This window comes from Trachypithecus francoisi, unplaced genomic scaffold (assembly GCF_009764315.1).
Source record: "Trachypithecus francoisi isolate TF-2019V2 unplaced genomic scaffold, Tfra_2.0 Lachesis_group8, whole genome shotgun sequence".
Taxonomy (NCBI): Eukaryota; Metazoa; Chordata; class Mammalia; order Primates; family Cercopithecidae; genus Trachypithecus; species Trachypithecus francoisi.
In genome coordinates this window covers 50,619,768-50,632,520 of record NW_022681473.1, presented here as the reverse complement: position 1 = coordinate 50,632,520, position 12,753 = coordinate 50,619,768, and the positions used below count along the sequence as shown (strand labels likewise).

At 37.4% G+C, this 12,753-nt stretch overlaps 1 protein-coding gene across 3 annotated transcripts in view; it reads right to left on the bottom strand.

Annotated features, from left to right (window-relative positions):
• Positions 1 to 12,753, bottom strand: part of COPB1 (COPI coat complex subunit beta 1) — a 49,127-nt gene that overhangs the window by 31,064 nt on the left and 5,310 nt on the right. For 2 of the 3 annotated variants that reach the window (XM_033207678.1, XM_033207677.1), the window contains exons 3-8: positions 12,087 to 12,316; positions 11,511 to 11,680; positions 8,405 to 8,519; positions 5,982 to 6,074; positions 3,865 to 4,002; positions 604 to 723 (exon numbers count right to left, since the gene is read on the bottom strand). In XM_033207678.1, coding sequence (XP_033063569.1) covers positions 604 to 723; positions 3,865 to 4,002; positions 5,982 to 6,074; positions 8,405 to 8,519; positions 11,511 to 11,680; positions 12,087 to 12,316 — 866 coding nt within the window. Of the gene's footprint in view, positions 1 to 603; positions 724 to 3,864; positions 4,003 to 5,981; positions 6,075 to 8,404; positions 8,520 to 11,510; positions 11,681 to 12,086; positions 12,317 to 12,418; positions 12,606 to 12,753 lie in introns of all 3 variants that reach the window. The other variant, XM_033207679.1, reaches the window with a different exon arrangement.

Here is a 12,753-nt window from a genome sequence, read left to right as displayed (position 1 = left end):
CCATGAAATGTAAATTATATTCAAATTAAAATGAGTATGTCACTCTCTCTAAGAATAGTCAATACAGTACAAACCAAAAAGATAAAAAAGATAATATCGAGTTATTTTAGAAAAAAAATTTTTTTTTTGAGATCTCACTCTGTTGCCCAAGCTGGAGTGCAGTGGCGCGATCTCAGCTCACTACAACCTCTGCCTCCTGGGTTCAAGTGATTCTCCTGCCCTCAGCCTCCCAAGTAGTTGGGATCACAGGTGCACTTTACCACGCCCAGCTAATTTTTGTATTTTTAGTACAGACTGAGTTTTATCATGTTGGCCAGGCTGGTCTCAAACTCCTGACCTCAGATGATCTGCCCACCTCTGCCTCCCAAAGTGCTGGGATTACAGGCATGAGCCACCACGCCCAGCCATTTGAGAAATTTTTTTTTATGGTAAAGATAATACCCCAAAAGTCTATGATGACTCAATAATTAACACTTTAGCTGATCAAAATATAAACCGCTCAGTTTTCAAGCATTTAGGTTAACCAAGATGGGCAAAGCTTTAGAATGACCTAAATTTGAAAAATATTTCATTTAGGATCTCTCTCTTTCAGATAACACTTACCTGTAATACTCGTTCATGAGCAGGATGCTCTTTCAATTCTATCAAGCGATCCAAAACTATGAGTTTTACATTGTTGTCGCTCTCCTTAATAATTAAATCAATGTAACACTGAGCAGCGGCCTATATAAAAAAAGAAATACATTTTAAGAAGTTATTCATCTATCATAAACATAAAATCTGAAAATAAGCATGCGCGTGCGTGCGCGCACACTCCCATGAAGGCACTCATTAATTAATCCCTGTACTAGAGTTTATACATTATACATTTTGTTCTGAGGAATGGGTTCCTCTAGTCCCTTGTTATTTTTCAAACTTACAGAAGATTAGAGGCATTACAAATTAAAAGGATGAAAAAAAGCTGCTACAGGTAGAAATACTTACTAACAGCCAAAAATTAAGGATTGAAACTAAGGAACAAGCCAGAAAAAAGCAGGAAAAGAATCCCAAGAAGGACATCTATTAAGCATATTTCAGTTTAGAGGCAAAGTCTAACTCACCTGCATTGCAGTACAGAAACAACAAGAATATAAAGATCACCCAGAGTTGTTTAACAAGACAAAAAATGTGTATTTTAGAATGATAGAATAAAATATCCATAGTGATATAAAGAAAGAAGGAAGGAAAAGAAGGGAGGGAGGGAAGAGAAAGAACAGCCCTTCCTTGCACAAGAATTTCATTAATAAATATTGAATGAGAGAAATAGAAAACCACCATTAGAATATCATAGCAACAATGTTGTAAGAAAATCCACTGATGGATGCTGAAATAAGTAGGTGTGAATTTGAGGAACAACAGTGTATTTGCATAGTTTCAAAGTATCTCCCCCCTACAACATTTACTGATTATACTAGAAATCATAAAACTGGAAGATCTGGCAGACAGCACCTTCACTGATCAAGGTTAACATCATCAGTAATAAGATATATAGAAATCATGTACTCCTTGATAAGATACACTTAGAAGGACACATCACTTCTGTGATATTCTTTCCAAAAATGTACAACCTCAATCTGAGAAAACAGACAAACCCAAGTTGAGGGATATTTTACAAACAAACCAGTCAGTCTTCTTCAAATGCGTCAAGGTCACGAAAAATAATAAATGACTAAGAACTAGCACAGACTGGAGGAAACTATGATATGACCACTAAATGCAATATGAGATCCTAGATTAGATCCTGAACAAAAAACGGACATCAGTGGGAAAACTGATGAAATATAAATAAAGCCTGTAGTTTGGTTAATAATACTGTTCTAATGTTAATTTTGTAGTTTTGACAATTATACAATGATTATAGAAGATGTGAACATATGAGAAAGGTTGGGTGAAGAACATATAAGAACTATGTCCTGGTCGGGTGTGGTGGCTCATGCCTATAATCCCAGCACTTTGGGAGGTCGAGGTGGGTGGATCACAAGGTCAGGAGATCAAGACCATTCTGGCCAACATGGTGAAACCCCGTCTCTACTGAAAATACAAAAATTAGCTGGGTGTGGTGGCGTGCGCCTGTAGTCCCAGCTACTCAGGAGGCTGAGGCAGGAGAACCACTTGAACCTGGGAGGCGGAGGTTGCAGTGAGCCAAGATCATGCCCCTACACTCCAGCCTGAGCAACAGTGTGAGACTCCATCTCAAACACAAACAAACAAAAAAACCAAAAAAAAAAAAAGAACTTTGTACTATGTTCGCAATTTTTCTGTAAGTTTAAAATTATTTCAAAACAAAAAATAAAAAAAAATTTCAAGTTTTGGAGGGTAAAGCAGTAAATTCTCTAATTTAAACAATTTGGCTTTTAGAACAGCTCATTCTCTGAATAGATTAGGGGTTGCTGATGTAGTCTTGATAGACTAAATTAGAGAAAGGGAGAAAGGTAATACTCTATTATTGAAAACACTCACTAAAACTTAAAATCTACATGTAACATTTTTCTTTTAATTTTTATTTCCTTAGAGACAGGGTCTCACTCTTTCACCTAGGCTGGAGTAATCACAGCTCGCTGCAGTCTTGAACTCCTGGGTTTAAGCTATCCTCATGCCTCAGTCTTCAGAATAGCTGGGACTATAAGCACACACCGCCATGCCCAGCTAATTCATATTATTTTTTGTCTTGCTCTGTTGCCTAGGCTGGAGTACAGTGGCACCACCATAGCTCCCTGCAACCTCGAACTCCTGGCCTCAAACAATCATCCCACCTTGGCCTCCCAAAGTACCGAGTCTCCAGGCATGCACCACCACATCTAGCACCAGCTAATTAAAAAAAAAAAAATGTTCTGTACAGATAGGGTCTCTCTCTGTTGCCCAGGCCGGTCTCAAACTCCTGGTTTTAAGCAATCCTCCCAGCTTGGCCTTCCAAAGTGCTGGGATTTTAGGTGTTAGCCTCTGTGCCCAGCCACACACATAACTTTTGACTCTCCAAAACTTAACTACTAATAACCTACCGTTGGCCAGAAGCCTTACCAATAACACAGTTGATTAAAACATGTTTTGTGGTCATCCCAGCATTTTGGTAGGCTGAGGTGGGCGGATCACTTGAGGTCTAGAGTTCGAGATCAGCCTGGCCAACATGGTGAAACTCTATCTCTACTAAAAATACAAAAAATAAGATGGGCATAGTGGTGGGCACCTGTAATCCCAGCTACTCAGGAAGCTGAGGAAAGAGAATTGCTTGAACCCAGGAGGTGGAGGTTGCAGTGAGCCAAGATTGCCCCACTCCAGCCTGGGTGACAAAGCAATACCCTGTCTCATACAAAACAAAACAAAAACCCTATTTCATATGTTAAATGTATTATATATTATTATAATCAAGTAAGCTAGAAAAAAGAAAATGTTAAGAAAAGCATATGGAAAATATTTACTACTCATTAAGAGGAAGTAGATCATCATAAAGGTCTTCATTCCCAACCTCTTTACACTGAATAGGCTGAGGAGGAGGAGGAGGAGGAAGAGGGATTGGTCTTGCTGTCTCAGGAGTAGCAGAGGTGGAAAAAAAGTCCATGTATAAGTTGACCTGCGCAGTTTGAACCTGTGTTGTCAGAGGTTAATTGTACTGTCATTCTCTGTCTGTATCTATATACATGTGTACGAAAGCAGAAAGGAAGAAAAGAAGGAAGGATGAACAATGTAAGGCATCAAATAGTTCTACAAAATTTGTAGTTGTTCTCTCTGTGCCATGTAACCACATAGTGAATTGCAATGTCACTAAATCGTGAGTGCTAAGACAGAAAATCAATCAGCTAACCTGGCCTCAAAAGAAATACACAGTACCTTGATTGCAGTTGGTGCACTAGAGAGTGTCACTAATGTCCCAGCAGCTTCATATTTTACAGCAGGGCTGGATGACTGTAGTAAGTTATAGATGCAGCGAATAAAACGAGCTCTTTCTGATGGATTAGCATGACAGACCTGGAAAAGAAAACATTAAGACTTCAATTGATTTCAGGAATGCTTGTTTTCAAATGGAGTTTTTTCATGAACGTCAGCTTATGGTATGCTAGTTTTCTCAATATGAAAGCTAAGAACAGTCTTATGAGGACATATGAAAATGTCAGCCAAAATGGGATGAGACACTATGACACAACAATGGTAATTTCGGAAAGAAGTAAGAGGCCAACAAAAACCTAGATAAGAAATGGCTTTACTAGATAGGTTGGTGTGAACAAAGTAATTTTTATAGCTATGCATTCATTTATTCATCCCATCATAATTTATATTTTTACTGTTTCGTAAAAGGTTTTCTGATGGCTTAAAACATGTATGTTATACACAAGTGAAAGAGAAAAAGAAAATGTAAAGTAACAAAAGTAAAGACACATTAACCCAGTACACTAATATGGGTACTGTCACAGGATATTAAATTTAGTCCTACATTTTTATTCTGGATGCCAAAGAGAAACATGATGGATGATATAAATCTCAATAGCTAATAAAAGGAAAATACCAGTTTTTCAAGCAAGAAAGATAACACATTTTTCCCAAGTACTACTACTTATTATTTGAAACTATATTTAACTTTGGAGAGACAACTACAAATTTCTATCCCATTCTAAACGCATCCTGATACCTTTACTTGCATAGCAAATATCTCTAATTTTTTCTCTTTTGAAGTCAGTATTCATATTAGATTTTCCTAAAATATATATAGTCAAATCTCTATTACATGGACATGACTTAAAAGCTATTCGCTTTTACTAAAACATGGACCCTACTAAACAAGTCATTAGATAGCAGAGAACTGCTAATTTTGAGAACCTCAGTGGCATCCTAATACACATGAATTAAAAAGAACTATAGGCTGGGCATGGTGGCTCACGCCTGTAATCCCAGCACTTTGGGAGGCTGAAGTGGGCAGATCACGAAGTCAGGAGTTTGCGACCAGCCTGGCCAACATGGCGAAACCCCATCTCTACTAAAAATACAAAAATTAGCCCAGCACGGTGACATGCACCTGTAATTCCAGCTACTTAGGAGGCTGAGACAGGAGAATCGCTTGAGCCCAGGAGGTAGAGGCAACAGAGAGCCATGATCGCGCCACTGCACTCCAGGCTGTGCAACAGAGCGAGACTCCACCAAAAAAAACAAAAAACGAAAACAAAAACTGTATATTTACAGTCTTGGTTTCATTTTAAACTTCCATTCCAAACTACTGGTACCTTGTGTTAAGAGGAGCCCCTTCCCCCAGAAGCAACGACAGCTATAATCAGTTAGTAGTATCTACTACAGATGTTTTGACCATACTACTGTATTTAATAAAGTCATCTGGACCTACATTTTGTTGGCCTCTAATGGTATCAATAGCAAAGTTGGATCTTACTGTACCTTTTATCAGAACATTAAGATGTAATAAACTCTTTCAAAGGATATATCACATTAAAGTATTGCCAATATAGTGCTTCATTTAAAAATCCAAAATTCTTAGCTGGTTTTAGATTTCCTGTCAATGGCCTACAATGTCATATTTCATGCATTTAAATTTTTTCTATTCTCTTTTACAAACAGGGAACATAAAAGGTATTTAAGACTTTTTTGTTTGATTTTAGTAGTCTGATACATGCTCAAGAAAATCTTGAATTTTATCCTAAAGCTTAATTCATAATCTATTCAGTGACTGGGAAGTTCACAATGATTTATGTGAGCTACACTGGCTCAAGCCAGGAATTTTTATCAGAATCTTTATGGAAGTTTGAAAGGATATAAGCAAGTATTCTACTTGGAAAGCACAATAAACCAAAAGTAAAAGAAGAAAAGGCTTTACTAGGATATGCTATAAAATATTTACACTATTAAAATATATTATCCTAGCAATTATTATCCCAGAAAGAAACTATTTAACCCTGTCTTAAACTGCTGAGTTTATTTTACCCATCATAGATTATCATTTTTACCTTATAAATCAGTTCAACAATAACCAACTGCAGAATGTCTCCAAATGTTTGAACTTGATCAATACAAGTACTTAAGTAATCCAAAGCTCGATCCTAAAAAAATAAGAATATATTTATCGTCCTCCACCTCATTCAATAAAAGAATTTAATGCATCTTAAAAAACATTACAACTCAATATAAAACAAATGAGGAGATCAGGGTAGAGAGATATTAATTGGGAACAAAAATCAAGAATAAAGTTAACATATAAAATATAAGACATAAAGTTAAATATATTTTCTGGAAATGAGGCACAAACCTAGGGTCTGATTTTCTAGCAGCTAAACCAAAGAGGGAAAAACTATGTGTTATGGGATTCAGGGTATCCACACAATCAAAACCAGCTGCTTAGGTATGTAGTTATTCCTATTACTGAGACCTAAAAGAAAAATCTCCTATGTGTTCTCATATATTGGACACTGTAATATAAAGAACTACAATACTGAAAACATCTCTCCAGTAAAAGTATCAATAAATTTTATTGAACTATTTCTGATTATGTCCCTTAATGTAGGTTAACAGCATAATGCCAAAAGCATTGGTCAGTAAAATCAATTACACAAGAGGACAAAACACTGTGGCTCATATAAACAGCTTTCTCATAATCTTGTTTAGGAAGACAAAATGACAATATCGAATACTGCTTCACATGCCCATTAACATTGCTACTATCAAAAAAAAATAGTAACAAGTGTTGGCAAGAATGTGGAGAAACTGGAACCCTTGTGCGCTACCAGTGGAATGTAAAATGGTAGAGCAACTGTGGAAAACAGTATGGCAGCTTCTAAAAAAATTAAAAACAGAAGTGCTGTATATTCAATAATTCCACTTCTGGGTATATACCCAAAAGAATAGAAAGCAAAGTCTCAAACAGATACGTGTACATCTACGTTCACAATAGCATTATTCCTAATAGCCAAAAGGTTGAAGCAACCCAAGCGTCCACCAATGGATGAACAGGTAAACCCAATGTGGCATATATTTACAATCGGGTATTACTTAGCCTTAAAAACGAAAGAAATTCCAACACATACTGCAACATAAATGAACCTTGAAGACATTATGCTAAGTAAAATAAGCCAGTTACAAAAGGACAAATATTGTATGATTCCACTTATATGGACTACTTAGAGTAGTCAAAATCACAGAGACAGCAAGTAGAATGGTGGTTGCCAGGGACTGGGAGGAAGTGGTAATAAGGATTTTTTTTTGATGGGTACAGAGTTTCAGTTTTGCAAGATAAAAAAAAGTTATGAGGATGGAAGGTAGTGATGGTACTACATTATAAATGTATTTAAAATCACGGAACACTTAAAAATGCTTAAGGTGATAATTTTTGTTATGTGTACGTTACCACAATTTTAAATAAATAGGGGACAATCCATTAAAGGAAGATCTGGGGGAAAAAAGTAACAGTATCTAGATTTCAGAGGAATGGAAGGCCTCCATATTTTTCAGTCTTCATGCATATTATTTCCCATATTTTGGTGATAAATACTGGCTAGAAAATTTCAAGATTAGATGGCATCAAGGTGTAGAGTAATTGCTAACCAAAAGTAGATCCATATACTTTAACCACCAGCAGAGCAGGATGCAGAGTTGGCACCCACGTATGAAAGTTGAAGAACCTAAAAGGACACACATCTACACTGAAGGCCACTCTATTTCCACAGGCATGGCTAAGGATGTACCTATGCAAAGCTACTATTTTTCTCTACTAAACAATTTTAGGCCGGGCGCGGTGGCTCAAGCCTGTAATCCCAGCACTTTGGGAGGCCGAGACGGGCGGATCACGAGGTCAGGAGGTCGAGACCATCCTGGCTAACACGGTGAAACCCCGTCTCTACTAAAAAAAATACAAAAAATTAGCCGGGCGAGATGGCGGGCGCCTGTAGTCCCAGCTACTCGGGAGGCTGAGGCGAGAGAATGGCGTAAACCCGGGAGGCGGAGCTTGCAGTGAGCTGAGATCCGGCCACTGCACTCCAGCCTGGCAGCCTGGGCGACAGAGCGAGACTCCGTCTCAAAAAAAAAAAACAACAACAAAAAAAAAAACAATTTTAGATCTACACCAACATAAGAAAGAACAAGTCATCAAAGCCCCAAAATAGAACACAGCCATAATAATTTCAATTTTAAAAAACTGTAAGGTGGCTGTTCTAAAATGCCTCTTCAATGTTTAATTGAAAAAAAGAATGTATATGTATGCAATATTTTAGAGAAGAGTTAAAAAAATGTATTTTTCTACAAGCCTAAAATTATCAAAATACACAAACCACATGAACTAGAAACAAAATTACTGACTAAAAACATGATTAAGCCTATGTAATACTTTTAATTCTCACTTAAATACAGTAATAAAAGTATTTTTTAAAAAGTACTTCACCTGATCTGCATGAATTAGCATCATAAATGCATTCCTTTTGCAACTTGCATCCTTCTCATTCACCAGAAAATCATGTATCAGTTCAGGAGCATCAGGTATAAGATGTTCAAAATTTCTTTAAATAAAACAGATATCCATATTTAATAAAAACCTACTTTACTATTTTAATAACTCTCTGGACAATACCAAAATTAAATTTAATCAAACTTTACAACATAAATTATTCTTTTGCTTTTTTTTTTTTGAGACAAAGTCTTACTCTGTTGCCTGGGCTGGAGTGCAGTGGTGCGATCTCAGCTCACTGCTGCCTCCACCTCCAGGGTTCAAGCGATTCTCCTGCCTCAGCCTCCCGAGTAGCTGGGATTATACGGTGCCCACCACTATGCCCAGCTAATTTTTTGTATTTTTATTAGAGATGGGGTTTCACCATGTTGGCCAGGCTGGTCTTGAACTCCTGACCTCATGATTTGCCCACCTTGGCCTCCCAAAGTGCTGAGATTACAGGTGTGAGCCACCATGCCCAGCCATTTCATTTGCTTTTTAAAACTTTTTTTTTTTTTTTGAGACGGAGTCTCGCTCTTTTGCCCAGGCTAGAGTGCTGTGGAGTGATCTCAGCTCAGTGCAACCTCTACCTCCCAGGTCAAGTGATTCTCCTGCCTCAGCCTCCTGAGTATCTGAGACTACAGGCACGCACCACCATGCCAGGCGAATTTTTGTTATTTTTTTAGTAGAGACGGCATTTTGCCATGTTGGCCAGGCTTGTCTCATACTCCTGACCTCAAGTGATCCACCCGCCTCAGCTTCCCAAAGTGCTGGGATTACAGACATGAGCCACCATGCCTGGCCTGCTTTTTGAAACTTCAAATCAATTAGAACTGGGAGAAGGAAACACAAAGTTACACCTTCATCTATTAAGTTATCAAATTATACGTTTTCTAGTTCAATACAGAAAAAGCTGATTTATTCAACATGCCATCTGTTAACTAGTGTCTCTAATAACTGTTGTGGATACATTTTAAGCATATGAATATATTAAGAATTACATTAAGAGGAAGAAAATAGTACCTTGGATTTTATTAGTTGTGCACTATTTACTTACTGACTTGCCTCTTCTTTTGGAAATTTAGAAATATTAGTACACAGAAGAGTGAACACTAGCTTAATAAAATGCATCACCTTGCTTCAACAATTATTAATTCATAGCTAGTTTTGTTTCATCTATATCCTTGCCAAATTTCCCTCTTGCCATATTATTTTGAAGCAAATCACAGGCAATAGGCAATGCATCCTTTCTTCTGTAAATATATTGGTAGATTTCTCTAAAATCGAGGACTCTTGTAAAACTATTCATCATCATATCTCACAAATTTGAACAAATTTGTTCAAATTTCCAACAGTCTTATAAATGGCCTAATTTTTCTATATGCACTATAGTTTAAATTCTGAAATTTGTGTAGTCTGTATGGTAACATTAAAGGAACTCACCTACATTATTAATACTATTTTTGAGACGGAGTTTTGCTCTTGTTGCCCAGGCTAGAGTGCAATGGTGCGATCCTGGCTCACCGCAACCTCTGCCTCCCAGGTTTGAGCAATTCTCCTGCCTCAGCCTCCCGAGTAGCTGGGATTACAGGTATGTGCCACCATGCCCGGCTAATTTTGTATTTTTAGTAGAGACGGGGTTTTCCATGTTAATCAGGCTGGTCTCGAACTCCCGACCTCAGATGATCGGCCCGCCTTGGCCTCCCAAAGTGCTGGGATTACAGGCATCAGCCGCCACACCTGGCTCACCTACATTATTAACCAGAATACCACTTTCCTTAATGGATAAAATCTAATAGTAAGGTAACTATGAAATTGTATCTTAACCAACAAATCTACTAAAGTACAAAGATGCTTATAAACATTATATTGTAGTGCTTAATGAACTGATACCTGTGACTGTAAAAACTGAGCATTCTAACTTCATCTAACTGATTCCTTGAATTGGTTTAAAAATTCAAAATCTCAGCCAGGTGTGGTAGCCCATGCCTACAATCCCAGCACTTTGGGAGGCCAAGGCGGGTGGATCTTTTGAGGTCAGGAGTTCGAGACCAGCCTGGCCAACATGGTGAAACCCTGTCTCTACTAAAAATACAAAAATTGGCTGAGCATGGTGGTGGGTGCCTGTAATCCCAGCTACTTGGGAGGCTGAAGCAGAAGAATCACTTGAACCCAGGAGGCGGAGGTTGTTGTGAGCTGAGATCGCGCCACTGTGCTCCAGCCTGGGCAACAAGAGTGATACTCCATCTCAAAACAAAACAAAAACAAACAAAATTTCAAAATCTTCAGCTTTCTAAGAATTAGAATCAGTTATAACTGTAGCCCTTCTCATTTAAAAAGTTCCTTCCTCAAAGCTTCTGACAGTAAAATGAAAAGACCGACATTCCACAAAAAGAATTCTAAAACAAGGTCCAAAGTTAAAAGCTAAGCAAGTGAACATATAAAGTGGCTTGGAGTAATATGGTTGAGAATGATAGGCACTGTCATAAAATGTAAAGTATATAACTTATTTAAAGGGGGTTACTGTTATCCAAGTTCAGCAGAATGTTGTTATGTGGAAGCTAGGGCCAGCGCTGCCAGATCTTTTGACTTTTCAATGTTCATAATAAAATATACAGTGCTGGCCATACAAAACATAGCTCCGGCTGGGCGCGGTGGCTCAAGCCTGTAATCCCAGTACTTTGGGAGGCCGAGACGGGCGGATCACGAGGTGAGGAGATTGAGACCATCCTGGCTAACACAGTGAAACCCCGTCTCTACTAAAAAATACAAAAAACTGGCTGGGCGAGGTGGTGAGTGCCTGTAGTCCCACCTACACAGGAGGCTGAGGCAGAAGAATGGCGTAAACCTGGGAGGCAGAGCTTGCAGTGACCTGAGATCCGGCCACTGCACTCCAGCCCCGGCGACAGAGCAAGACTCCGTCTCAAAAAAAAAAAAAAAAAAAAAAAAAAAAAAAAATTGCTCCAAGCTATATTCAGTCTGCAAGCAACCCCATTTTGGAATCATTAGTCTAAAAGACTAAACAGTCTTCACAAAATGAAGCTGAAGCAGTATCTTTATTTACCTATAGATGGTATAGATGGCCAAAACAGCATTTCTTCTAACATAGCTGTGTCGATGCTCCAAACACGCACGAATAGCTGGCATTAAAGGTTCTAGCAATTCTGCTTCTTTCAATTTGCAAAGAAAACGAAGAGTAGATCCTCGAATAAATTCATTAGGATGCTGAAGATCCTGATATAAAAATTAAAATATGAAATGCTGAGTTTCAGCTTTTTACAAAAAGAAAATTTTAATGCAAAACTTTCCAATGGAAAAAATATACATTTGAGAAAAAAGACCTAGATTACCAGACAATTTCCATCATATTCTTGTTGACTGAAGCAATTTTTACCTATCTCATCAATGTCTTATATGTGTCACTGTTTTTTAATTAATATATACACATAAAATGTATAGAAAATGTCTGAAAAGAGTGACAATAAAACTTTTTACAATAACTCTTTACAACTTTAATTCCAAATCTCTACAATTTACATCTTATCAAAGACTCAATTTTAACAATTAAAACAAAGTCCATTCTACCAATTTTACATCTAAATTCAAAGCAATATTCAGACAAAATTAAGATGTGGTTTACCTTTCTATATGCATCACATACAAGGATCATCTCGTGTAAAAGTCTTCCATCTGGAGTTGTTTTAGGAACAATTTCCCAAAATACCAGAAGTAATTTCTTGATAGTGTGATCCTGAAGAGGTAGCACAAAACGAATGATGGTCATCAGAAGTCCAGGAAGCTTTTCACCATTCAGAATCATAATGATTACTTTCTTCAATGCTTCAGTCTTTGACTTTACATCTCCTTTTTCTGAATCACAAATTAAAAAAAAAAAAAAAGCACAATTATTTCAAAAGAAAATTCATCACATAAATTTAAAAGCAATTAACAAAATAAAATGTATCTTCTTACTTCAGTATCAGCAATGGTAATAAAAGTATAAACCCAAGTGACAAGCGTTCTTCACCTGGTTCTCCACCAAACAAGTTCTTTGCTCAAGTCATTTATCTCTGGAAATCAGACTCTTTATATACAATATGAAGGCACTGGATTAGATTTCTGGTTCCCAGCCAACTGAGTTAATGCAGACTCCATGAATCTACAGTCATACCAAGTAAACATGTGCTTCAAAACACATATAGCTATTTTTCAAAATGTAAACACATGCTATTAATTGCTTCTGAATTCAAAACAGCTTTTAGCTATTTGTGTGCATTTTAGCAAAGTTAAAACTACTATTAAGGGAG